The following is a 24217-nucleotide window of genomic DNA, read 5'->3' on the forward strand; positions in this document are numbered from 1 at the left end:
TGTGGGTGATACTTCTACACGTGGATGAACTGGAAACAATGATTAACCATGACCTCTCTGATAGGCGTGTGTCGTTTAGAACGAGTCAGCTTTATGAACCTGCCCTATTCAGTTTTTCTATAGCGATTTGCCTGAAAATAAGGAGAAATGCCAACATGGGGTCATGAAACTTAGTTTAAAGAGAGGTCAGATGTGTGGCTCTATATAAAGCTCTATTTGGGAGCCCTGCGTAATATTCTGACTCACACAGCACAGCTGTAATTCCGAACGCCACCCTCTTATACTCATTCAAACTTTGTACTTTCCCACAATTCTTTGTGTCTGTATTGAGTCGAGAGGGCACACGGCAGTGGAGGGGTGTAAGATTATCTGGTGAGTAGAGCAATAAAACAGCAAGTGCGGTGCTAAATGGGACACACGCGTGTGTGTGTGTTAGTGTGTGTGTGTGTTGTTTGGAGTTTATCTTGTGCCAACTCTGCTCCGTCCGTCAGCTGAGGACATGGCGACCATCTCTTCCTCCCAGAGGGTTGGAGTTGTGGGATTTGGACATATAGGTGTGAGGAGCTCGCCTTTGTTATTCCACACAACACACACTTTCTCTCACCTGTTGCCATGTCACAACATGTGTACTAACGTCGAAGTGTGTGTGCATCAGGGAAGTACCTCGTGGAGAGGATCCTCAGAGATGGATCAGCTCTGGGCCTAACGTTGGCTTTTGTTTGGAACAGAGATCCGGCCAAGCTGAAAGGTCTAGTTCCAGATGAACTTATTCTGCAGGATTTGTCATCCTTTCCAAGCAGGTGCAAACACACACACACACACACACACACACACACACAACACACACACACACACCACACACACACACACACACACACACACACACACGTTTCTCTGCATTATGAACATGCATGTATGTCCCTTTGTTTGGCAGGAAGTGTGACCTGATTGTAGAGGTATGCCATCCACAGATAGTTAAAGAATTTGGAGCCCTCTTCCTGTCCCACGCTCATTTTATGGTGAGATTTAAAATTTAAAATCCCAAATATGCCTCAATGGTGAGGAATCGTGTTGATTCCACACAATTTGATGAAGAAATGCAAAACGAGGTGCAGATGTCTCAAGATATTTGAAGGGCCTGAAGAAATCAAGCCGCTCGTGCTTGAAATTTTCACTAAAGTGACAATAGGTGACAGAGGTGTTGACAGTCTCAACAGCCTGCGTTGTATGTTTTCCATCTCGAAGGTGGGCTCTCCCTCTGCCCTGGCTGATGCCGATTTAAACCAGGGGCTCCGTCAGGCAGCTCACCAGTACAACAGGACACTTTATGTACCCAGCGGTGCATTATGGGGAGGCCAAGACATCCAGAGAATGAATGACAGTGGGAAATTAAAGGTGACAGTGCAGCTCTGTAGTCACTAATGATAATAGATCCTTTGTATTGTCAGCGTTCACCTGGATGAGCACGCCTCTGTGTTTCCAGGGTGTCTTTGTAAGAATGTCCAAGCATCCGTCCTGTTTCCGGCTGACAGGAGACGCCCTCTCTGACTGGAAGGAGGGGGAAGGCCGGCGCGTTTTATTCAGCGGGTCTGTGGCAGAGCTGTGCCCCCTCGCCCCGAACAACGTGAACACCATGGCGGCGGCGGCGGTGGCAGCAGGAGCGTTGGGCTTCAACAGGGTCCGGGGGGAGATCGTGTCAGACACGGCGTGAGTCCTCCACGGATGTCAGAATGATCCGCTGTGACCCATCAGATCCCCACTCAATCATGTGCACCCCCCCCTTCTCGCTGCAGGTTAAGTGACTATCATGTGGTGGAGGTGGAGGTGACGGGGCCCGACGGCTTCTCGGTAAAAACGGTGAGGAGGAACCCGGCTGCACTTGGGGCCGTCACCGGCAGCGCAACGTACACCTCCTTCTGGGGCAGTGTACAAGGCGAGTCCTGCTTTTGTTGCGCTTTCAATAAAATGCAATGTGACAAAACTTTCCATGAAGTCTAACAAGAATCATCACAATTATCGTTTTGTCAGTTTGCAAAGGTCACGGGGGCCAAGTTTACTTGTGCTGAAGCGGGCAGCGAGGACGAGGATGCTGCTTCCAATATTTGTGTCACAATAAACCAAGAGTCAGAATCTTTGCAGAACACCAATGTGTCCGTTTGTAAGTTTATATACTATAGAGATTTAAAATTTATTACAGGTTAATCTGGTGCACTGGTGCAAATGTCAACACTCTTACGGGAGGCGTGAAAACACAGTTAATAAAGCCGTTTACTTTTCCACAACAGACACACACAGTCTCGCTCTCATTACTGGCTTTCCTCATATTCCCCTGAAAAGGACACAGTCCCATTTCAGTCCTTCCATGTCTTAACACTAAAACACTTTCCAAATCCCTGAAATTGCCACCATCCACCCATACAGACAGATTTTTGAAAAAACAAAATGAACAAAAAAAGGCCGATGAGGCATTTCAAGGTTGTTCATCACTGAAAGGCTTCGATACAATAAGGTGCAGAAAGACAGTGACAACAGGTGCAAATGAAACAGGACAGAATCAGATAATGAAAGTTTGCATAAGAGGTGAACCAATCAGCAACTTTCCTATGATGCTTCCTAAACTGGTTTCTTTTGACGTGGCTGGTCAACAATTTAACATTGTAGTCGCTTTTGAAGTACGGGTGAGGCCCAAACACCAGCCCAGTGTACCTGTGCTGTGTGTGGAGCCGCAGTCAAGGTGCTAAAAGGATGGCTCTCATCTTGTCCCTGCTCTGTAACACGTTGTATCAGGTATAAAAATGCTTTAAGAGACTCACAGTAATCAGTGATATTGAATCTTTTATCTCTGCTGTACGTTATCCAGTGTTGGTAGTACATGACAGTATTCGGCACTCTTGAAACCTCCACGTTGAGCCCTTTAAATAGCTGCTACGTTTACGCCATGAAACACACAACCTGCTGCTGGTGTAACTGAAACAAGAGGAAACTTAAGAAACGGACGCGATATCTTTTAAAAGTTCTGAGGTACAGTACAGGAAGACACTGACAGTAATGCGATTTGTTTTTTTTCTTTTTTTTTCCCCCACAACAAGCTGACAACTTTTACCACACTAACACACAACTGTACTTACTGAGGCTATAAAGTGTCTGAGTGTGCGAGCGGTTTAACCGTCACCACGTTTTTTCCGAGTAAGTTTTAGCGTGCGTGTGTGCATGCAGGCCTCTCAGTTTTTCTCAGTGGCGTCACCCTCGCCATCGCCATTGGTGACAAAGAGGGAGGACTTGTTTTTGAAGGGCACGACGAAGGGCTGGCGGATGTTCACCCGGTCCTTCTCAGCCTCCAGATCCTCGTCGTAGCATTCGTCTTCGTCGTTGTCCTCGGCTTCGCTGTGGTGGGGGGAGGAGTGGCGAGACAGTGCTGGAGATGGGGGCACGGAGGCTGGTCTGGGGTAGCGGAACCCGGACGTCTGAGGGCGGACAAGACAACATTTGAATTACTTGGATTTGTATCCTTTTTAATATAACTGTCCAGCTCGTGAAGATACTTGCTTGACCCCAAAACTGTTGATTCTTTAATTAAATGCAACAAATGTAGCACTTACTGAGGTTGGCTCATTGAGCTCATACTGGTAGATGTCAGGAAATGCTTTAGCCAGGGCCATGTGACGTGCAGATATGTAATACTAGCGCAGAACAAAAGAAAACCAATATTATGATGTCTTGCTGATCTCAGGAGAACAGAGCGAGTGGGCTTTGGAAGCGTACTCTGCCGAGGTATCGCCAGTCCAGCAGGTCGCTCAGGCGCTCGGTTCGGTTCCGCTGGATGATCCTCTGGCGCCGACTCTGCTTACAGAACTGAAACAGGAAGGAAGTGAGCTGATTGCAGGACTCGTCGACCCCTCGAAACCTCCGGTCCAGGATGTAAATACCTGCGATGATGAGAAAGGAGAAAGTTAACCCTCATTCCCCCCCCCAAAAAACAACAACTCATTAATGCTTCAAGCATGTGAAACGGACCATATGCTGATGGGTCCGCGATGTGTTCCTCCATGAAACAGCCAAAGCCTGACAGGTTTGTTGAGATTGATGGGATTCCCATGACGGTGCACTCGGCTGGTGGTGAGAAAACCAAAAAGGACTATTGTGGGTGGATGCTGCATTATTGTGTAATGGATCATTATTATTATTTATTATTATAGAATCATCTCATGACCGTGCTTGAGTCTTACCTGGCGTGTAGCCCCAAGGCTCATAGTAAGAGGGGAAGACGCCCAGGTGGCAACCTCGCACAAAGTCCTCATAATCCATGGGAAGTAGAGGAGAAGTGGACGAAAGAAACTCCGGATGAAAGATAATCTGAAAAGAGAAAAAGAGCATTTTTAGCTCACGCACACCTTGAAAATGACTGAAAAACCTCAGGCATTAACTGGCACTGCAGTTCATGCTCATCTGCGTATTTGGTTAGTCACGTCCAAGTCGCCATCGCTTGCGCAAAAGGAGAACGCAGTATTGGTCGAGGTAACATTTTTAGTGCGTGACATCATCTTGCGTACTTTGACACGGTCAGAGGAGCTGTTGAAGAGGCCGATGCGTCGAACGCAGTTTAGGATGGGGTCACTGGCGTCCTCAAGCATGTTGTGGGTGCAGATGGGGGGCTGGCACTGTCTCTGAGTTGCAAAGATGGCACGCTTCATTATGGTGAAGTCCTCTTTATCCAGCATCTTGGACACATCAGGCAGCTGTCCACTAATTGATATAGTGCGATTTAGATAGTATCCAATATTTTAAAATGACACATTTATATGATGGGACAAAATCTACAACAGCAAATTAACAGGGATGCATTTTTGCTTATATTGCTCCGTGTTTAATGTAAATACAGTTTTCTGCATTTGTGGCTCCTCTGAAACACTTTTCCTATTAATCACTATTTCAGGGAACAGACATTAAAATAATTATTTAAAGCAAAGTAATTATAATATATATCTTTCTGTCTCTGAGGGGCATTTTAAATGACAGGATATAAAAGCTGCTGCAGCAAACTGGATACACACAAAGTCAATCACAGTTGTCATGGATACTGTGTCAATCAGCTGTGTCATGGAATATAGAATATAAGCCGGGCAACTTACACGAGAAGTGACTCGTATAGTTTCTTTCCGAAACGTTCCTTCACGGTCTGAGCAGTGTCCCTGTCAAAGGTAAAAATAGAGGTCACTGCAAACACTCAGCACTGGGGTCTCGGTGTCTGACGGTGATGACAGCATGTATTTAAATACACTCTGGATCACGATACACATTTGCTGCATGAAGGACCCTCACCAAAGCTGTTTCCTGACTGCTTGGCCCTTCAACGTCTCCACGTTGAAGTTGTTTGTTCGGGCGGGCATAATGAAGAAGGCAATAACCGTCAGGTCGCTGTGACTGACCTGCGAGAGACAGAAAGTACACAGGCGTGTGGATTTACACTCCCAACACACACAGTGCGTTGACACAATGCCACAAATACACACTTACTCGAAGCAGATAGTTGAGGCGGGCCAGAGATTCCAAGAAGAGGTCAGCACCTTTGTTAGAGAACTCATACCTCCCAGCGATGAAGAGGAACAGACATTTATCCAGGTTGAAGTCAAGGTGCCTGAAAGTCAAACCGAACGCAAAGAAAAATCGGTCACACCAACAATAATGCACTACAACAAAATCAGTCACTTACTAATCAATTAAGTAGGCAGCTGTTTCCGACTGACCCATAAAAATGTCCTCTGACAAACTCCTGAATTCGATTCTTGCTCTGAGCGTGGAGGTTCTGAAACTCGTGCATGGCGGAGAACTTCTTTACGTTGAGCCCGTTAGGAGTGATGATGTCTGCACATCAGGGCAGGAAGAAAAAGAAGTGAAGAACAACCAATTGTGTAACACCACTACAAGTGTGTTCTTAGCCTCTTGAACCAACACAACCAGTCAATTATCACCATTATAATGGAAACCAAACATGAAGATTTGACTTTTTAGCATTTTGTCTTCACCTGTTGCTACAGCACAATGTGATACATGAAATTATTGACTGTTTGTGCATTTAAATTAATAACAGCAACAACAACCTGCGTTTTTACTCGATACCGAACTCTAAATAATTAGAGAACATTTAACTGCTTACTCCCGTCCCTGCAACTGCCACATGAATTCACCTCCACACACCTGGTTTCCTCTTCAGCAGGTGCTCTGCCTCTATGGCAGTGATCTTTGACACGGTGCTGAAGACGTGGGCGCAGTGGGCGGCCGCCCGCTCTATGCAGTAGCGGTGGTAGATCTGTCTATCGCCGGCTTCCTTATCCACATTGAACTGAATGGCACCGAAACAGGAGAGATTAAACATCCCCTTTAATGCCCAACTAGTCAGAACGCTCGTCAATCCTGACCTACTCAACTGTTGTAATCATTCGTACCTCGGAAAGCTTGTTGTAGAAGTCCACATTCCCAGCACACAGGTAGCGTCCCAGCAGTGTGGCGTGGGTGGTGAAGATGGTGGCAACAGGCAGCTGCCTCTGTCTGCAAAGAACTAGGCCCAGGCCTGCCAACCACTCATGGAAATGAGCCACAATGTGCGGCTCCTCGCTTTGCGCAGCATACTGCAATAATTATCAATATGTGCACTAAGACATTTTGTTCTAAGCAACTGTTCCATCGTCTAATTGAAGCTCTCTGACCTCTCCGAGCAGCCACGCTGTCAGGAAGCCAAATAGCACGGCGTCATTGGCCTCACGGTCAAACCACGGCACACCAATGCCACTGATGTCCCACAGCTCGCTCTTCCAGGTGTCCAGAGACCAGGCGGTGAACCCAACGTCTATCAGAATAACGTAAGGGCTGCCCTCTATCAGCCACCTCCCAAAGTAGATCTAAAGAAATAGCAGTAGTGTGAAAAGAAAAGATAAAGATTCACATCAGCTGAAGGCTATGTGTTATTTCTGAATGAAAAAGTCATTAAATCTAATATGGGTTCTTAAGAAAAATTGCTAACTTTTTTAAAATGATGTTTTAATCAGCATAAATAGGTTCGTCTAATGACAAACGTGCAATTTGCCAGGATAATGCAGGACCCAGCAATAACACAAACTCTCCGGTAGAGGGCGGAATAGGCGCTTCAAATTCAGGCCATAGTGCGATCGCTTCTAATCATCTCCTTCATGTACATTCATTGTGAAATAAATATCTTACCGTATATTGTAAAACATCGAAACTATAAGTTAAGTTTATTTCATGCCTGATTGATTATCAAATTAAATGTGTCACCTAACCGTTACTGGTACTTTATTTAATCTTGTTTGGTTTATATTCATGACGGTTAGTATTTTGGACTTTGCTATGTATACAGTGTGTAATGTATACAGTTCACATGCATATCAATCCATGTATAGGTTTGGCATTTTAGAACAAGTACAGTATAGTTCTTGAGCTTAAACATTGTGCAACCTGCTGTGTTGAAAATAGAGCAGTAACCGCTCCTTGTCATGACCCATAATTCCACAGATCTCCTAGAGTGACACAGCACGAGACACACACACCCACCCCTATTTCTGGTGCATGTCAGTGTGGACGGGGGAGACACTGATACCACTTTTAACCTTTGCAAGCAAATGTCAGTGACGTGTATAGAAACAGAGAGAGTGGGGACTCTGGGTCTATCGGGGGCTAACGGGGAGTGGGGCGTTCAGTGTGTTCTGCATACCTTACACCCTCTGGAGTTCATCTTGTCAATGGTTCTCCTCAGTATAGGGGTCGGGGGCTCGATCAGCTCCACCTGAGTGCGCACGTTGCTCTCCACGTAGGGGCCCACCAGGAAATAGTTCTCCCCCCATTCCTCGGCGGTCAGGCGAGCTTTCGTCTGGATGACGGTGTAGATGCCTCCAACTTCACACACAGGGCAAAAATGGAATGTAGGTTTAGAACACCGATTTCATAAAGAACCAAGTCAAAACCCATAGAGGAGCCCTGGCGGGACTTGCCTTTGTTGGCGACCTCCCACGCAATTTCAAAGAGAACGGCGTCTTCTAAATCAAACTCCTCGTCCCACTCCTCCAGGGCTGAGAGGGACGTGACGGACAGGCTGCGGGCCAGTGGCATGCTGGGTAAACACAAAACACACTGTGCTTAAATGGAGCCACCTCAAATATTTGCCTCCACTGCAGAGGGCTTGAAATGTGATTCTAGACACCAAAGAAAGTTCTTTAAATGACACCAGTTTTGCATTTCATCAATGAACTACATGTTTCATCACATATTATTACTACACACTAAACTATTATGATGTAACATTCTTTCTCAATCCTGAAACTCGATTCTTCTCCCTGCTGTGTGTGTGCCTCCCTAACAACCGCCCTATCACCTGGATGAATAGCATTCACTGAACATTTACTCGAATGCAGTCATGTGGTCAGATTTACACGAAAACGCCTTCCCAACAACTCCAATAGACTTTCACTGGTGTACCACACAACAATGATGTGATCACACACAGAGGCCACATATTTCTTATTGTAAGACTTCGAAGAAAGCAAATATCTGAGAGGTTTAATTGTTGTGGTTTGTTGTGAAGTCAAATGGCTCCATTAAGGCAGAAGAACTGAATCTACTGAACCACAGAGTTCTGATCATGTACAGACTTGACCCACTGAGTTACAATTACTATCTGTTGAAATGAAATCAAGTTAAAACCTGATGATTCTTCAATGAAAAGTACCTGTATATTAAATAACTGTTTAATATTTTGTACGTAAGGATTTGCAGCTTCTCCTAATAGGTTATAGCAAAGACTAAGTCTCGGAGCACTTTTATTTATTTTGCTTTGTATAAAGGCTGAAAATGACAAACGATTTTGCATGAACACCTCGTCCACAGCTCCTGGCAAAAACTGATAACAGTTGTTCACATAAGAGTCAAAGGAATGTCGCTAAAGTTCACGGTCTGACTGATAAAGGGCCAAATGACCAGAATACAATGCTGATACTTAAAGGAGCAGGTTAGTGAAAATGCTTTGTTTAGCGCATTGTCCGTCTCCGACACAGATGCGTGGATAAAAACGAAAACACCAAAACGATGAGTTTTCTTTGATAGGTGAATGTTCAAAGCGAAAACTTGTGCACTGAAATTCCAAATCTGTCTGTTGGGTATGAGAGCAAATCCCAGCATTTTATTTCTATATGCGCATATATATGCAAGCAAGCCGCCATTCTCAAAGGCTCCTACAGAGGATGCGGGTGGAAATTAACAGCTTTTTTTTCAGGGGCCCCTCTGGATTTCGATCGGGCTCAGCCCCAAAAACCAAGCCAGGACACCAGATTCTCTGAAATCATAGTGACAGTTGCGTTTTCATGCCGACACCATCACCTTGGCTTTGCCTGAATGGATTCTTATCTTATTCAAGAGGGCCTCGCTACAGGTCTCCTCACACGCGCTCCTTACCTGTCGGGAATCAGCGGGGCACGCACCGGGTCGCCCTACGGCTGCTCTTCCTAAAACCAAACTCCCAGGTGGTGCTTCAAGACAGTTTCCCCAGCGCGTTTTTGCATGTGCAGGAAGGCGAACGTGACAGCACGCAGGCATCCAATGCACGCGAGCCGCGGAGACGCGCAGAGGACACGGCGTCCCGATGCGCGCTCGTGCCCGCTGAGAAAGTAAGCAACATTATTCGCGTTTGTGGCGAATAAACGACAGAAGACTCCTCACCTTTCAGCGTTTTCTTAACTTTCCCGAGATGAAGTGCACACCAACAGCTGTCGGAGCCAACCCAAACAAGGAAATCTGCGGAGAAGGAGTGAGAAGGGGGCAGCGGCCTGAGTTAAATGCCAGGGACTCACATTGGTTTGGAGCGTCAGCTGTCTGTCCTCGGCGGAGGACGCCCCCGGCCCCAGTTGCAGGAAGAAGAGCCGCTGCTGTCATTCCATTCGCGGCTCCTATTGGCTCCTTTCCCCATTTGTCTCCGCCCCTGTGCAAAAACGTGAGGGGAACTGGGTGTTTTCCTCAGACGAGAGCTGCCATTGGCCGAGCAGAAGTGAGAGGGCCGTGGTTGGTGGACAGTCCCTCCATCCATTCAAAAGTAGGGGGTCGAGGGAATTCGGGCAACCTTTTTCTTTTTGTCCTCGGCAAGGCGAGAGAAGAGCAACAAGCTATTTATAACTCCATCCATGGGTCATAGACAGCATCGTTTTGAGAAGACAGCGTGACCAGTGATATTAATACAGCAAACTATCTACATGTCAGTGTTCTGTCCTATAAAAAAACGCATGAGCAACATTCACATCGCTGACTATATGATGTTAACTGTGTTTGTATACGGCCCGTTAACAATAAATGAGAACAGTGATTAATGAATGTTGTATACCGAAGAACACCTGCATAATTGGATTTTAAAAAGTTGACATCCAGTCATAGTGAAATACCATGAATTATACCATAGTATAATCACAACGCAACTGTAAATGATATCACTATTATAAAGGCTATTGCATTCCCTGTCAGCTATTCAGAGACAGTGCTTCTAAATTTTATATTGATTGTTTGATTCAGGGCTGTGTCAATGTGTGGTGTTTTTTGGAACCCTGTGTAACTATGTTTATTTTTGCAGAATTTGTCCATGTGTTTTTAAATTGGCCATTTTTTCCTGTTGGCTTTTTAAACTACTGCTAACTATAGAACTGCATTGCGTCAATATAATCACAATTTTACAATTTTCTAGTAGCTTCACCGATTCAGACAGAAATGTTCATTTCATGTTTTGTATTAGGCGTATCAACAATAAAAATGTCATCGTCTAAAAGAGACCAGTCATACGCATCATAGCAATACAACATTTTGAATACATGCAAAATGGAATAATTGCGAATAACCGTAATCTTTATTTATATATTTCATTATGCTCCGGGCGTAAACAGAACAAACAAATCCGAATAGAATCCCACAGTATCATTTTTAATGTTATTTTTGTTTATGGATAAATTGTATATCAGTTATTTCTAAAATTCCTGAGTCTGACGGAAAGACGGTGACGTACTTTTCCCGGGAAAACAGTGGACGCGAGAGCCCTTCTTCCGCTTCACGAAACATAAAACTTCCGGCGGTGGCGTGACGTCACTTCCAGAGCCCTTAGTATTGGTTTTCGCGGAAAGTTTCCGCGCGTTCTTTGGCGAAAGTTCACAAATTGAAGAAGAGTGGCGGGAGCGTTTGTCGGCCCAGGGACTTTGGTCATCAGCTAGCAGAGATCGGTATTCATCACTCATCAATAGAAATGTTTTGGATGTCTTGCACAGTGACGTTGCCCCACATTTTGATTTGATATGTTTTGGCGCGAGATTGTTTCGTGTTTACCTTTGATGTTTGCTAGCTGACAGCTGAAGTCTGTTACTAACGAAAGTCGCTTTTATAATAGAAACTCTATAGTATCCTGGCATCATTTCTCTATTTGAATTGACGCTGTCCTGTACATTCAGTATAGTGTCGACACGCTGATATCAACATCCTTGTATTTACAAGTTCTGAGAGACAGGCGGTGGTTAAAGCTAGTTGCATTGCTAACTGTCGTGCTGAGCTAAGTTCCATGTACAACATTTTATGGACAATAGCATCTTTTTGAACAGCTAAAGGGCTAACGTATTAACTGTATGCAAAGATGTCTAGGGTTTGTTATTCATTGGTGCTTACTGTAAAATATACGACCTTATTATATCTCATCCTCTTGTTCAAAGTAAAAGACGTCTTATTAATGAAATACAATTATCGTATTTGTGATTGGCATACTATTTTGGTCTAAACTCCCGTTTTTTAGTGTGCTTTCATCCTCATACAATTCCGATTTTATCCTCTGTTGTTTGAGTTAACTATACTGATTGGATCTGTTGAAAAGAACTGAATGGTTTCTTTGATATATGCATTTAACAATTTTTATTTATTGAAACTCTTAACATGGTATAATTTACAGTTTACAGATGCATATTCCCTCTCTAACCTCCATTTAATTTTCTGCAGATATGGAGTTTAAACGGCGCAATAATGACTCCTTAATGGGAGGTGCTCCTCAGTCCAAATGGGCTAAAAAGAACACTGAATGGGAGGACAGTCCATCACAGTTTGAAGAGGAATTGTCAATGTTTCTTGACGCAGATATGGATATAGAGGATCAGGAGGGGCAAGCCAGCCATGATGTTATTCCTGTTGGTGTGTATTGCACAGAAAACCACACAATTTTAAACTTGACATCTTTTTTTTAAAATGTATATCCAGTATATTGTTAACAAAAGTGCAGATCTCAACTTGCCAATATTCCATTACTGGAAAAGGGTGAAGTTCATTAGTTATTCTTCACAAAGTTATTCTTCAGTCTCTATTAATGCCCCTGTTTCCACTTTGTTCCTTCAGGCGACCTATTCACTACAGACCTCAACCCTCGTTGGAGGAGGCCTCCTGCTCCTGCACTCGACCCATCAACTGACACTTTGGTCTTCCAGCAGATTGATTTAGATTATTATTTAGGTAAACTTTAACGATGCCTTACATAGAAATCGCAAATGTGATTTTTGTCAGCAGGGCGGTTCTCTTGGAATCATTTTAACCTGTTTTGTTGTTTCTGAATGTAGAAAAAGTCTGGTATCTGAGTTGCTTTTCTTTATTTTTTTTCCCATCCTGCAGGGGTGACAGCGGCAGGCATGCCCGGCCAATCACAGGGGAAAGCCCCAATTGTTCGAATGTTTGGGGTGACAGACAATGGCAACAGCGTGTGTTGCCACATCCATGGTTTTGCACCTTATTTCTATGTTCCTGCTCCAAACGGTAAAAACTTTAATGGATTTATTTTTTTTAAAAACTTCATAATAATTTAAATAACAACACATGTTAATCTTGTCCTATGTCAGTGAATTTAGTAGGTGACAGTGTTACGGTCCATCTAAATGCCCGTGGGTGGGTGTATTGGTTGTCAATTGTAGTGTTCTTAGGAAATCTGTTGTTGCGTCACTATCTTGAGAAACCTGAAATACTGTACTTGCATCATTTAGTCTGTCACCATTTTCCCACCATTTATTTTGTCACCCAGTAAGCTGATATGCTCTTGCCCTGTGGGCCCTGGATCTTGTTCTTTAAATGGTGAAAATGTAATTGTTGAATGAGTTTCCTGATAATTTTGCATCATTTTCCTCTTCCCTGTATTGACAGGTTTCACATCTGCTCACCTGGGTGAATTCCAAAATGAGTTGAATTCTGCTGTTCTGAAGGACATGAGGTCCAACAAAGACAACATTTCAGTCACGGTGTTGGCCGTGGATATCACCCGCAAAGAGAGTGAGTTCCCATGGGGTGCAGCTGCTGCATGCTAGTTTTTGACCAATCATAAGTTCTATTTTGTGTGTTTTTTGAGAATACAAGTAACTTAAAATAGTGAAACTGACATTTTGAAAATAAAGTAAATGGGTGAAAAGAGATTTTATATTCAACTAACCAAATCTGAATAGCATGAAGATAAGTGTCTAAGCTCCACCATCTGTTATAAACGTTAGATTTTGTTTTTTCCTGCAGACATGTATGGTTACCACGGGAAGCGTGTTCTTGATTTCCTTCGGATAACCATGGCGATGCCTCGTCTCATAGCTCCAGCCAAGAGACTGCTCGAGCAAGGCCTCAAGTTTGGACCCTTTCCCCTACATTATTATCAGGCTTTTGAGGCCAACATAGATTTTGAGATAAGGTGTGTGCATCTGTTTCTGCTGTGCAACAGTGATACTGGAGACTTGCTAGCATTAGAAAACTGTTGACATTTCTGTGTACACATTGGTGCAGTGACGCGTTGCAGCAGGTGTAGCACACTCTTTTAAGATTTTAAAAGAGTTTGCTGTGTGGCCAGGTTTATGGTGGACACTAATGTGGTGGGATGCTGCTGGATTGAACTACCTAAAGGAAAGTATAGAGTGCGAGAAGAGAATGATCTGTTGGTCACTGATTCCCAGTGCCTGGGCAAGGTAGGCCAACTTCTTCCTAGTAGCATTAGTCTAGGTGTGTGTGTGTTTCAGAATTTCAATGTACAATCAATTCCTTTTGTGGATCAGGTGTCCTTTTGTCAGTATGAAGTGGATATTGGGTGGACTGATTTCGTAAGCCACCCAGCAGAGGGAGATTGGCAGAGGATTGCACCACTCCGAGTCCTAAGCTTTGACATCGAGTGTGCAGGAAGAAAAGGTTTAACCTTTTTCATGGGTTTTGCAGGACACTAAGCATGAACAGAATTTCATCATCTTTGGCCTGATTTTGTTCCATAACAAGCTTCTGTCATCATGTGTTGCCTTGTAGGAATCTTTCCTGAAGCTGACAAGGACCCCGTGATTCAGATCGCTTCCATGGTGCAGCGACAAGGCGAGACGGAGCCCTTCATTCGCACAGTGTTCACCCTCCAGTCCTGCGCCAGCATTGTGGGCTCCCAGATCTTGTGTTTCACACAGGAGACCAAGCTACTGCAGGTAACGGCAGACTAAAGCTTAAGACTTTGTCAGATGTGTCGGTCATTTCTAACATCATTTTCTTGGCCGCTTCCGCTTGTCTGCACAGAGCTGGGCCGAGTTTTTGAGGACGGTGGACCCTGATATCATTACTGGATACAATATCCAAAACTTTGACTTTCCCTACCTGCTTAACAGAGCAGCTACTCTAAAGGTTCGATGGAGCCACATTTATATACTTTGGACATTCACTGATCGACACTTTAGTTGAAATATATCCTTGTATCTGCAGGTGAACCCTTTTCCCTACCTTGGTCGGATACGGAATAGCAAATCAGTTCTGCGTGATCTGAACTTCCAAAGCAAACAGATGGGCCGCAGAGAGAACAAAACCATGAACATGGAGGGCCGGGTTCAGTTCGACCTGCTACAGGTCAGATTCGGCGTCTGCAAATTACTTCTCCAGTTTGTTTTTTCTGAAGTTGTTTTGGCACGTAGTGCACATGCACGACGATCTGTCATCTCCGATGGCTGTGTTTCTCCCAGGTCCTCCTCAGGGACTACAAACTACGCTCTTATACACTAAACGCAGTCAGTTTTCACTTCTTGCAAGAACAGAAAGAGGACGTGCAGCACTCCATCATCACTGATCTGCAGGTAAAATGGAGAGCAGGTTCAGACTGCTGCATTAATTGGTATGGTTTAAAAAAAAAGATGTTGGTGTTTGGTTGTTTTTTCACCTATTCCCGCCTTTCCCAACCGCCACAGAACGGTAATGAACAGACGCGCCGTCGTTTGGCCGTCTACTGCCTCAAAGACGCCTACCTCCCGCTGCGCCTGCTGCAGAAACTGATGTGCGTCATTAATTACATGGAGATGGCCAGAGTGACGGGGGTTCCTCTCACCTACCTGCTGTCAAGGGGACAGCAGATCAAAGTTGTCTCTCAGCTCCTTCGCCAGGTAATGAATCACAAACACGAGGATCGGTTCCTCCCTACGCACATATGCACGTGTTTAAGTGTGGAAATATACTGGGGCCGATATTTAGGCCATGAAGCAGGACCTGGTGATGCCTGTGGTCAAGACAGAAGGAGGAGAAGACTACACTGGCGCCACTGTCATTGAGCCGGAGAAGGGGTGAGTAGATATGGCGTTGGCGCACAGCCTCCCTCGGCTCTCGCTGCACGCCTCGGACGCTGACCTTCTCTTTGCAGGTATTACAGCATTCCTATTGCCACCCTGGATTTCTCTTCTCTGTATCCATCCATCATGATGGCCCACAATCTGTGCTATACCACGCTGCTGCAGAACACCCAAGATAAAGACAGGTGAGAAGTTCAAGGATTCTGAGTCTGAATGTCCACCGGGGGAAACATGTTTGATTTCTGTGTCTTGCATCGGCATGATTTGCAAATGTTGTGTCTCAGCCTTTCGCCGGAAGACTTCATCAAGACTCCAACTGGTAATTTTTTTGTGAAGAGCTCTGTGAGGAAAGGACTTTTACCTGAAATCCTGGAGAATCTGCTGTCGGCTAGAAAGAGGTCTGTGTTTGACACCTCAGCAATTTACAATTGGATTATCGCATGAGCCTGTTTTATCTTGGTGTTGCAAAGAGACTTAACCAGGTTGGTCCCTTCGGTTTCCTACAGGGCCAAAGCAGAGCTAAAGAAGGAAACCGACCCATTTAAGCAGCAGGTGCTGGACGGCCGACAGCTTGCTCTGAAAATCAGCGCCAACTCAGTTTACGGCTTCACCGGTGCGCAGGTGGGCAAACTGCCCTGCCTTGAGATCTCACAGGTGAGCAAACTGTTGTCATGATGTGAAATCAAACACATCCGTGCAACACCCAGCAAGGCAGAGGTGATACACAGCTGATACACATAGAGACAGCTCCAGATGATTTCATCACCGGCATGAGGCTGGAGGGATCTCATCCTTTAGATGCTTTGCTTGCTTTGTTGCTTGAGATAAACGCTGTCTGATTTTTGTTAGCGTACAAGAGTGGCACCCGGTGTGGTTTTCTGCTTCAGTTCCTCTTGGTTTGCTTATTGTTGCACTTCCTGCTGTGTGATGGTTAAAGCAAAAACTGATAACCAAGATTACTGTTGAATGTGAATTATTCAGAGACCAACTGTTCTCTTTATTTTACAACTGTTTCTTATTTAGAGCGTCACTGGTTTTGGAAGACAGATGATTGAACAAACCAAACAGCTGCTGGAGTCTAAATACACGATTTCCAACGGTTACCAAGCCGATGCCAAGGTAATACATAAATGTAATAAACGGATGTAATAACTCTTTTTAAATGTTCTATTAATGATGAAATGATGGAAGCTAATATCCAAGGTTCTATTTCACCAGGTTATTTATGGAGATACTGACTCGGTCATGGTTAAGCTCGGAGTTGCCACGGTAAATGAGGCCATGAGCATCGGGAGGGAGGCAGCAGAGTGGGTATCCTCCCACTTTATTTCACCCATCAAACTGGAGTTTGAGAAGGTACTAGTTTTGTCCACTGGGTTCATAAACACTGCAAATGCTCCCTCAGCTGATGAGCGCTTACCTTTTTTCCACAGGTCTATTACCCGTATCTGCTAATCAACAAGAAGCGATACGCAGGCCTCTACTTTTCATCCAGTGCGGACACACATGACAAGATGGACTGCAAGGGTATCGAGACTGTCCGCAGAGACAACTGCCCCCTGGTGGCCAATCTCATCAATACCTGCCTGCAGAAGATCCTCATAGACAGGTACACGCTTTTGCAGCTGTGTTCGTACTTGCAGCCTCTCTCCCCACTCTGAGGTGTTGATTTATTGTGAAGGTGACAAATGCTGATTTGTTTGACCAGGGATCCCCAGGGTGCTGTGGATCACGCTAAAGAGGTGATCTCAGACCTCCTCTGCAATCGCATCGACATCAGCCAGCTCGTGATCACCAAGGAACTAACGCGTACTGCCCAGGAGTACGCGGGCAAACAGGCGCACGTGGAGCTGGCAGAGAGGTATGATTTTAAAACTCTTAAGATCCTTTTATAATCCTCTTTAAACGTGTGTGTATATGTTGAGGAAGTGCCCTGAACCTGGATGTGTTGCAGAATGAGAAAAAGAGACGCAGGCAGCGCTCCAAACCTGGGAGACCGGGTCCCATACGTGATCACCAAGGCTGCGAAAGGAGCAGCAGCGTACATGAAGTCAGAGGTCTGTCAGTCAGAAACAAAGATGATTCTTTGGTCTTTCCGCCTTCGCCCATCGTGACCATAATGCCCGCTCCCTCCACGTGTTGCTGTAGGATCCAATCTATGTGCTGGAGAACTCCATTCCCATCGACACGCAGTACTACCTGGAGCAACAGCTGTCTAAGCCCCTGCTCCGGATATTTGAACCCATCCTAGGAGAGAGCAAAGCTGAGAGTGTCCTGCTCAGTAAGTGCGCGCACACACCGTAGAAGAATCTAACAGCATCTCTGGCCACAGATAGATGGAGTAGAATAGACACTTCTTATTTCAGAATTTAAAAAAAACAGCATGTGATGTGAAATTAAAATATTTGTATTAAATATTAATAATGTGGCAGTTGGTAAAGGAGTGTAATTGTCAATAGCTATTTAGTTTATTTACAGAATGCAGAATCGCTTTAAGCCGGTTAGGGGACTTGAGAATGGATTTGTGTTTGTAACGATAAAGAACAACAATGTGTTGAACGTTGCTGTCTGGGTGACTTTCAGAGGGCGATCACACGCGCTGCAAGACCGTGTTGACCTCAAAAGTCGGAGGCCTCATGGCGTTTGCTCAGAAGAGGAGCACCTGTATCGGCTGCCGAGCTGTGCTGAAGACAGATGGTGTGTGTCTGGGTGTGAAAGAGTGTGTTCTTATACTAGCTGCAAATTGAGTACCGAAATCTGGATTCCACTCACAAAGTGGGGACATTTTGGTTGGTCCTCACAACTTCAAATGAGTGTTTGGGGTCAGATTTAGGGTTTTGTTGTGGGGTTAGTTATGGTATGAGGGAGGGTTAGAAGTAGAAGGATGTGTGTGCTCACGCATTGATTTCCACTTTGAGGTGTTAATTTTTGACGTGTGTTGTCGTAAATTACAGCGGCTGTGTGCGATTTCTGCAAGAAAAAGGAGTCTGAACTGTACCAGAAGGAGGTGAGCAGCATGTCTTTACACTAGTTCTCTGTATGATTAAATACTGTTAATCCTTGTCCATCTCATCAACACCCCCCCCCACCCGTGTCTTTTGTAACTCTTTTTGCCACACATTCCAGATATATCACCTGAATACATTGGAGGAGCGTTTCTCTCGCCTGTGGACTCAGTGTCAGCGTTGTCAAGGTTCCCTCCACGAGGATGTGCTCTGTACCAGGTACCAACTATCTTCCTTTTTATCCAGAAACTTACAATGTGGCAATCTAAAGAAAGAGCACACTTTTAACCAGCCCCTGAGGATTCTGCAGGAACCTGCAGTTTTATTTAATCAGTTCAGTATTTCTGCAAATGTAAGCAGTCCTAAAGTGGGTTTTCACCTGTTACAGCAGTTCTTCACAGATAACTTCACTAACCTCCTAGGGGAGTAGGTCAGAATGGCTTAGAACGTCCTGGCAGAATGTTCAATAGAAAGCAAGAAGAGAGAAGAGCAGCAGAATAGATGATCCCATCTCCTACCAACACTGTAACTGAGATAACTGGGACGTTTGCAGGCGCGCACACTTGTCCTCCGTGATATTTTGTTTTGCTACATTCCACTTGCAAAGCGAGGACTTCTTTTGGAAATTGAGGACGTGTCTGCTAAGGTCTATTTGAGGGTTAAGACTCAGATTTCAATTTAAGGCCATAATTGGGTTGTGATGTAGAGCTCAGGGGAATGCGTTATGTCAAGGAGCAGTCCTCACAGAGCCAGAAGTCCAAACAAGTCTGTGTGTATATTCTGCTTTATTTCACACTGCTGCATTAGAACTTTCAGAAAGAACAGTGCAGAGAACAGTTCTTCAAATGTATTTGTAGAATAAGCTATTTGTATTTATACACTTGTGATTAAGGAAAACGCCTTCAGAGTTTTCAAAGTTGTGCCTTAGTAAACATGTAGCACCTGAACCACTAAAACAAACTCCCAACACAATACGTAAACAGTCATATTCCACTGGTTGCAGTATTTAGCATTTCCTCGACGTTACATTGCAACAAACTGGTTGTCTTTTTAAACAACAGTAGCACAAAGGTTCAGTGAACGCAGCGGAAGAGGGATTAATCATGCTTTTGGTCCAAGTGTCCTGTAACACTGTGCTTTCCGCAGCCGGGACTGTCCCATCTTTTACATGAGGAAGAAGGTCCAGAAGGACTTGGATGACCAGAGCAAGCTGGTGTCCCGCTTTGGATGGTGAAGAACACTCCTTCATCCTCTCTTCATTTACTTTCCTTTGCCTTGGGATGCTTGTAAAAATGCATATATATATAATGCCATTTCTGTTTTCTATTGTTGACAAACCATTATTTTTTTGTATAAAATAAAGTTTGTCTAAACTGACCATGTATGGTGTCACTTTTCCTGCAGCTTTAACCCTTTTTTTGCCACTGAATAAAAAAAATCCCCAATTTTCTTGATACACACTGATGACATCAGACCAGACAGAAATGCTAGACATTTATTCATTAAGTACAGCAGAGTGCATATAAAAAGGTAACTGTTAATAACTCCTTTCATCAAATAAACTTACTCCACATTTTAATTTGGGGGGGTGATGTATATTGTAACACATTTTTATGTCTGTAGTATTTCATATTTGCATAAGATCATGATCATAACTTCAAAAAGTAACACTGGGATACAGAAGACACTCTTCAGCTGTACTCCCGAGTAAACCAACTAATTTTTAATAGCTACATTACAGTAAGAGCAAATCCAAGGGGCAGGTTTTGAGACCAACACTGGTGGTCCAGCAGGTGGTATCCAGCATTTTCATAAACATGGGAAGGTGACGAATTTTATGTTTCAGTACCCACAGGACATAAACAAGGGAACACGAATGCTAAAAAACGTCATGTTTCGCAACAGGACTCGCTCTAGTTTTGAAGGGTTTAAAATTTGCTCTTTGATCACAGACTTGTGTTAAATTACTGGCTTTATTCAACAAAATTTAAAAAAACCCTACGGTTTTGTTTGGTCACCTTATCAAATTTAAAAACTTCACAGCCTGAAATGACCACACATTCTTGTTCTCTAGATACAACTGGCAGCAACAAATATACTGACTTGCTTTGCTCAGACGGATATTGCCGGTGTAATGGGGAAAGGGTGCAGTGTGCGTGAGGAGGAGCATAAAACAAGTGCTGCAATGGACGTTGCTGCTGCTGCTGCTGTGGTTTGCTATAGGATTACGCAACGTCTTTGAGTGTTCTTCTTGCTCTTCTTGTTGCTACGATTGGTCTCCTTATACCTTCTAATCTCCCGTACTAGCGAATAGAATGCCTCCTCCACGCCCTGGCAGAAAAATATTCCGTGCCAAATTAGGTTTTACGAACTGGTAAAGTCAGCTTCATTGAAGTAAATCAAGCAGGACTTGGGCACGCCTTGGTGCAATGTTACCTGTCTGGTTTTGGCAGAAGTCTCCACAAACGGGACTCCGTAACTTCGTGCCAGCTCCTGCGCTTGTCGGGTCTCCACCATGCGAGTGCTCAGGTCGCTCTTGTTCCCCACCAGCACCATGGGGACACTGTCACTGTCCTTCACCCTGTTAATCTGCTCTCTGGGGCACATGATCCAAAAAAATGATTACAGGCGTCTTCATTCAACACTATTTCAGGATTTGTGCTTGGTTCCACCAAATAGACCCTTTAAAAACACCCTGAGAGCAAATGAATTAAACCACAGGTCAGTGCTGTGTATGTTTATGCGTGTGTTTGTAGCCCAAGCTCCTCTGATCAACCACCAAGTTCAACGGTGTAACAGCACAAAGAGCAATTTGATATGCAAATAAATGACCTAAAAATTGCCCTGTCAGTTAAGTAAATGTTGAACTATGACCTCCAATGATGCAAGTAAATGACTCCAAAAACATCTTGTACCTGTAGAGGTGAACATCCTCAAAGGACTTGGTGTTATTGATGGCAAAGACGCAGAGGAAACCCTCTCCCGTCCTCATGTACTGATCCCTCATGGCACTGTACTCCTCCTGACCTGCAGTGTCCAGGATGTCCAACAGGCAGGTCTCCCCATCGATCACCACCTGTTTTCTGTAAGAGTCCTGTAACGCAGCATCGGTGTGATCACGCAAGTCAGAACAATTGCAGCCCATTAAACTCCGATGAGAATCACACTGACGTGTATCAACAAGACCTGCTCCAGTGGAATGTTTTCTGGGAAACCTGAAGAAACCTGACTATTTATTTCAACTTCTACTAAGAGTAACAGTCCATTAAGGCATTTGTCAAAACCACGAGATGAGAGTTCAGATATACAAGCTGCGGCTAGTCTTATGCAATAATGAGGAACCACAATCGCAACTGGTTGCACACAGATGAGGACTTATTACAAAGTATCAATATCTAATGGTGCTGGATACATGATTATGACCTGAAATATCAGATTTCACTTGTTCTTCTTAAAACCTCCTCGTTATGGTTTAAGTTACATTTAAATTATTGTAATTTCTCCTGAGACATCCTCCCTTTGGACTGAAATGTACAAACTAACCTTCTTCAAACAACCCATATGTTTCATACTGTTTCATCCTTAAACAGCTGCAACATTAAACTGATTTTAAAACTGTATCACTAATTATTAGTACTTGTTAGTACTTGTACTGTTTTGTGTTTAAACTAATGTATTCAGATTTAGGTCCAGAATTATTGGTGTCATGTGGATGCACTACCCTAACTTTCAAGAAATTGGAATATAAATAAAAGCTCAGTTTGCATTCACAAGCTTTTTAAATCAAACTCTGCAAATAATATCAGAGTTCCTCCCAATAAGCTGAAATTCAATGAAACCTTCACACCAAAGTTTCTTAAAATGAGAACAATTTAAACTTGAGACAGTCTGGGATCAAAGACGAAAACTCCAGGAAGCAATAATGCACCAACACAGACTAATTCCCACTGTCAGAATAAACTTTTCTCACTTCCTTACCTCGATTGTTGGATCATATTCGTCCACAAAGTGATTCTGGATGAGCTGGATGGTGAGAGCGCTCTTCCCAACGCCTCCAGCTCCAACCACCACCAGCTTGTACTCGGTCATGCCTGAAAAGAGCCCAACACGACGACACGTTGCAGCGATTTCCCATCAGATTTACAACCAATGCACAGTTTTAACCAGTTGATTCTGTCCTCTTCCTCCTCACCCTGACATAGCGAGGACAGTGACCTAGATTTACGCCGTGATCTAAAAGTATGATCCTCCTGGCCGTTACTTGAACGTATATCCAGTGATAATGGGGAAGACCTCAAGTGTTTAAAGGCACTCACCTTTGCCCGTCAAGAGTCCGCGAAACGCTCGTTTAATGTACAAACAGATCAATGAGATTAGCTTGCTACATAACGTTAGCCTGACACCATTTCCTCATTTACAGAGGGCAAACTTTCAGTCCCAAAATATTTATTTGATCGAAGTAATCCCTCCGGATTTGACAAGCGACGAGTTAAAAGTTCTAGTTTTCCTTAAATAATCATATGAAACGTTAACAAGCTACTTTTAGTCCTCACTCCATTTGGGTTCATTGGAAGAACAGCGATTTCGCGTTAATCCCCACTCAAGCAACCAATCAGGCGACTGTTGGCAGAGCGACGGGCAGCTGGACCAATCAGATTGGAGATTTTAATGAAACTCCGCCTTAAAATGACAAAATAGACCAATTACAAACAGGTTTAGCCCTAATTGGGCGTATCTCTCAGGCAAATTTATTTCTCTCACTCTTCGGTCCATATATGATTTTTTTAAAAATGTCAGTACCGTATTGACACTCCTTGATTCCCAATTGTATCTTTTCACTCAAAAAACAGATAAACAAAGAACTCAAACCAGCCGTTTTGGATGCTTGTTGTCGACGCATGTCGAATGTGAAGACATTTCTGCTGGGTCCTGTCATAAAATCATCAAAGTTGAAATATAATAGTTTTGCAATTTGTGCCTGGCGTAAATATTTGTAATTGTAATGATGTTTTCTTGCATCTATCCATGGTTTGTTTGTGGGTGTTGTATTTTATTGTACATTCCGTTATGCCACTGAGCTGTTTCCAATGAATGCGTCAAAAACGAAATTCTGTATTGGGACAATATGACCCCATACAGACCCCTAGCGGTGATAATGTGGAACTGCAACACACGCAATTCATTTGTCAAAAACAGCCAAATGTTTCACTTCTAAATCTCAATATATTAGCAAAAATTAAAGTTTCAATATGAATCCAGAAAGAAATTAATTTATAATGCTGGGGTGCATATAATTTATATGCTGGCGCGCGCGCGCACACACACACACACACACCCACACACACACACACACACACACACACACACACACGTAGGTATCCAGCTCCACCCTCTGCTCTTTCACCCTCACTTCCCCTGACTCTGACGTCCATGCTTCTCCCTCACTCTCCCACTGAGTGCATCTGCTCTTCGGTCTAATCTTTGCCTAAAATCACCGCGATAATCCTGCACCCATCTGTCCTGTGAGAAAGACACAGGACTGAAATTGTCCTGTCATGTAATGGCCATAGTCTAGCGTCACTCTGCCATCACCAA

At 44.0% G+C, this 24217-nt stretch overlaps 4 protein-coding genes across 6 annotated transcripts; 2 read left to right on the top strand and 2 right to left on the bottom strand.

Annotated features, from left to right (window-relative positions):
- The first annotated feature begins 261 nt into the window (after positions 1 to 261).
- On the top strand, positions 262 to 2143 carry aspdh (aspartate dehydrogenase domain containing). Of its 2 annotated transcripts, XM_057014008.1 has the most exons (8): positions 262 to 372; positions 492 to 554; positions 656 to 800; positions 935 to 1019; positions 1246 to 1395; positions 1484 to 1707; positions 1794 to 1933; positions 2029 to 2143. In XM_057014008.1, the coding sequence occupies exons 2-8, from the start codon at positions 500 to 502 to the stop codon at positions 2064 to 2066; spliced, it is 837 nt and encodes a 278-aa protein (XP_056869988.1). In that variant the 5' UTR covers positions 262 to 372; positions 492 to 499; the 3' UTR covers positions 2067 to 2143. The 2 variants fall into 2 exon arrangements, with proteins under 2 accessions (XP_056869988.1, XP_056869989.1); XM_057014009.1 differs by lacking the exon at positions 262 to 372 and having other exon boundaries at positions 387 to 554.
- Positions 2131 to 9911, bottom strand: gys1 (glycogen synthase 1 (muscle)). Of its 2 annotated transcripts, none has more exons than XM_057013998.1 (16): positions 9724 to 9911; positions 8004 to 8122; positions 7727 to 7908; positions 6705 to 6896; positions 6444 to 6626; positions 6196 to 6340; positions 5745 to 5862; positions 5515 to 5635; positions 5320 to 5426; positions 5130 to 5189; positions 4551 to 4743; positions 4227 to 4353; positions 4015 to 4110; positions 3763 to 3926; positions 3600 to 3680; positions 2131 to 3464 (listed from the first exon to the last, which is right to left on the bottom strand). In XM_057013998.1, the coding sequence occupies exons 2-16, from the start codon at positions 8119 to 8121 to the stop codon at positions 3222 to 3224; spliced, it is 2130 nt and encodes a 709-aa protein (XP_056869978.1). In that variant the 5' UTR covers position 8122; positions 9724 to 9911; the 3' UTR covers positions 2131 to 3221. The 2 variants fall into 2 exon arrangements, with proteins under 2 accessions (XP_056869978.1, XP_056869979.1); XM_057013999.1 differs by lacking the exon at positions 9724 to 9911 and adding an exon at positions 9460 to 9649.
- Positions 9912 to 11099: 1188 nt separating this feature from the next.
- Positions 11100 to 20000, top strand: pold1 (polymerase (DNA directed), delta 1, catalytic subunit). The gene is made up of 27 exons (XM_057013994.1): positions 11100 to 11258; positions 12019 to 12207; positions 12409 to 12522; positions 12679 to 12819; positions 13201 to 13326; positions 13561 to 13729; positions 13886 to 14000; positions 14088 to 14217; positions 14329 to 14495; positions 14584 to 14688; positions 14767 to 14907; positions 15021 to 15131; positions 15243 to 15434; positions 15523 to 15611; positions 15689 to 15802; positions 15902 to 16015; positions 16124 to 16271; positions 16641 to 16736; positions 16836 to 16973; positions 17051 to 17226; positions 17326 to 17478; positions 17572 to 17674; positions 17766 to 17898; positions 18201 to 18314; positions 18572 to 18624; positions 18744 to 18841; positions 19769 to 20000. The coding sequence occupies exons 2-27, from the start codon at positions 12021 to 12023 to the stop codon at positions 19854 to 19856; spliced, it is 3315 nt and encodes a 1104-aa protein (XP_056869974.1). The 5' UTR covers positions 11100 to 11258; positions 12019 to 12020; the 3' UTR covers positions 19857 to 20000.
- Positions 19389 to 23215, bottom strand: zgc:55558 (GTPase KRas). Its single transcript, XM_057014013.1, has 5 exons — positions 22939 to 23215; positions 22601 to 22713; positions 21538 to 21716; positions 21059 to 21218; positions 19389 to 20953 (listed from the first exon to the last, which is right to left on the bottom strand). Exons 2-5 carry the CDS (start codon positions 22709 to 22711, stop codon positions 20840 to 20842), a joined length of 564 nt encoding a protein of 187 aa, XP_056869993.1. The 5' UTR covers positions 22712 to 22713; positions 22939 to 23215; the 3' UTR covers positions 19389 to 20839.
- Between the last annotated feature and the right edge of the window lie 1002 nt (positions 23216 to 24217).

The sequence above is a fragment of the Takifugu flavidus genome, chromosome 18 (genome assembly GCF_003711565.1).
Source record: "Takifugu flavidus isolate HTHZ2018 chromosome 18, ASM371156v2, whole genome shotgun sequence".
Classification (NCBI taxonomy): Eukaryota; Metazoa; Chordata; class Actinopteri; order Tetraodontiformes; family Tetraodontidae; genus Takifugu; species Takifugu flavidus.

Excerpts from the sequence above, each read along its gene's own strand:
- aspdh (XM_057014008.1), top strand. The coding sequence starts at position 500 with ATGGCGACCATCTCTTCCTCCCAGAGGGTTGGAGTTGTGGGATTTGGA. Across the intron at positions 801-934 it reads TTGTCATCCTTTCCAAGCAG|GAAGTGTGACCTGATTGTAG; the intron begins GTGCAAACACAC and ends TTTGTTTGGCAG. Across the intron at positions 1,396-1,483 it reads ATGACAGTGGGAAATTAAAG|GGTGTCTTTGTAAGAATGTC; the intron begins GTGACAGTGCAG and ends CTGTGTTTCCAG.
- gys1 (XM_057013998.1), bottom strand. The coding sequence starts at position 8,121 with ATGCCACTGGCCCGCAGCCTGTCCGTCACGTCCCTCTCAGCCCTGGAG. Across the intron at positions 5,863-6,195 it reads CCTGCTGAAGAGGAAACCAG|ACATCATCACTCCTAACGGG; the intron begins GTGTGTGGAGGT and ends CCTGATGTGCAG. Across the intron at positions 5,636-5,744 it reads GTCAGAGGACATTTTTATGG|GCACCTTGACTTCAACCTGG; the intron begins GTCAGTCGGAAA and ends TTTGACTTTCAG.
- pold1 (XM_057013994.1), top strand. The coding sequence starts at position 12,021 with ATGGAGTTTAAACGGCGCAATAATGACTCCTTAATGGGAGGTGCTCCT. Across the intron at positions 16,016-16,123 it reads CTGCTGTCGGCTAGAAAGAG|GGCCAAAGCAGAGCTAAAGA; the intron begins GTCTGTGTTTGA and ends GGTTTCCTACAG. Across the intron at positions 17,227-17,325 it reads CAGAAGATCCTCATAGACAG|GGATCCCCAGGGTGCTGTGG; the intron begins GTACACGCTTTT and ends TTGTTTGACCAG.
- zgc:55558 (XM_057014013.1), bottom strand. The coding sequence starts at position 22,711 with ATGACCGAGTACAAGCTGGTGGTGGTTGGAGCTGGAGGCGTTGGGAAG. Across the intron at positions 21,219-21,537 it reads GAGGATGTTCACCTCTACAG|AGAGCAGATTAACAGGGTGA; the intron begins GTACAAGATGTT and ends CATGTGCCCCAG. Across the intron at positions 20,954-21,058 it reads CTTCTGCCAAAACCAGACAG|GGCGTGGAGGAGGCATTCTA; the intron begins GTAACATTGCAC and ends TTTTTCTGCCAG.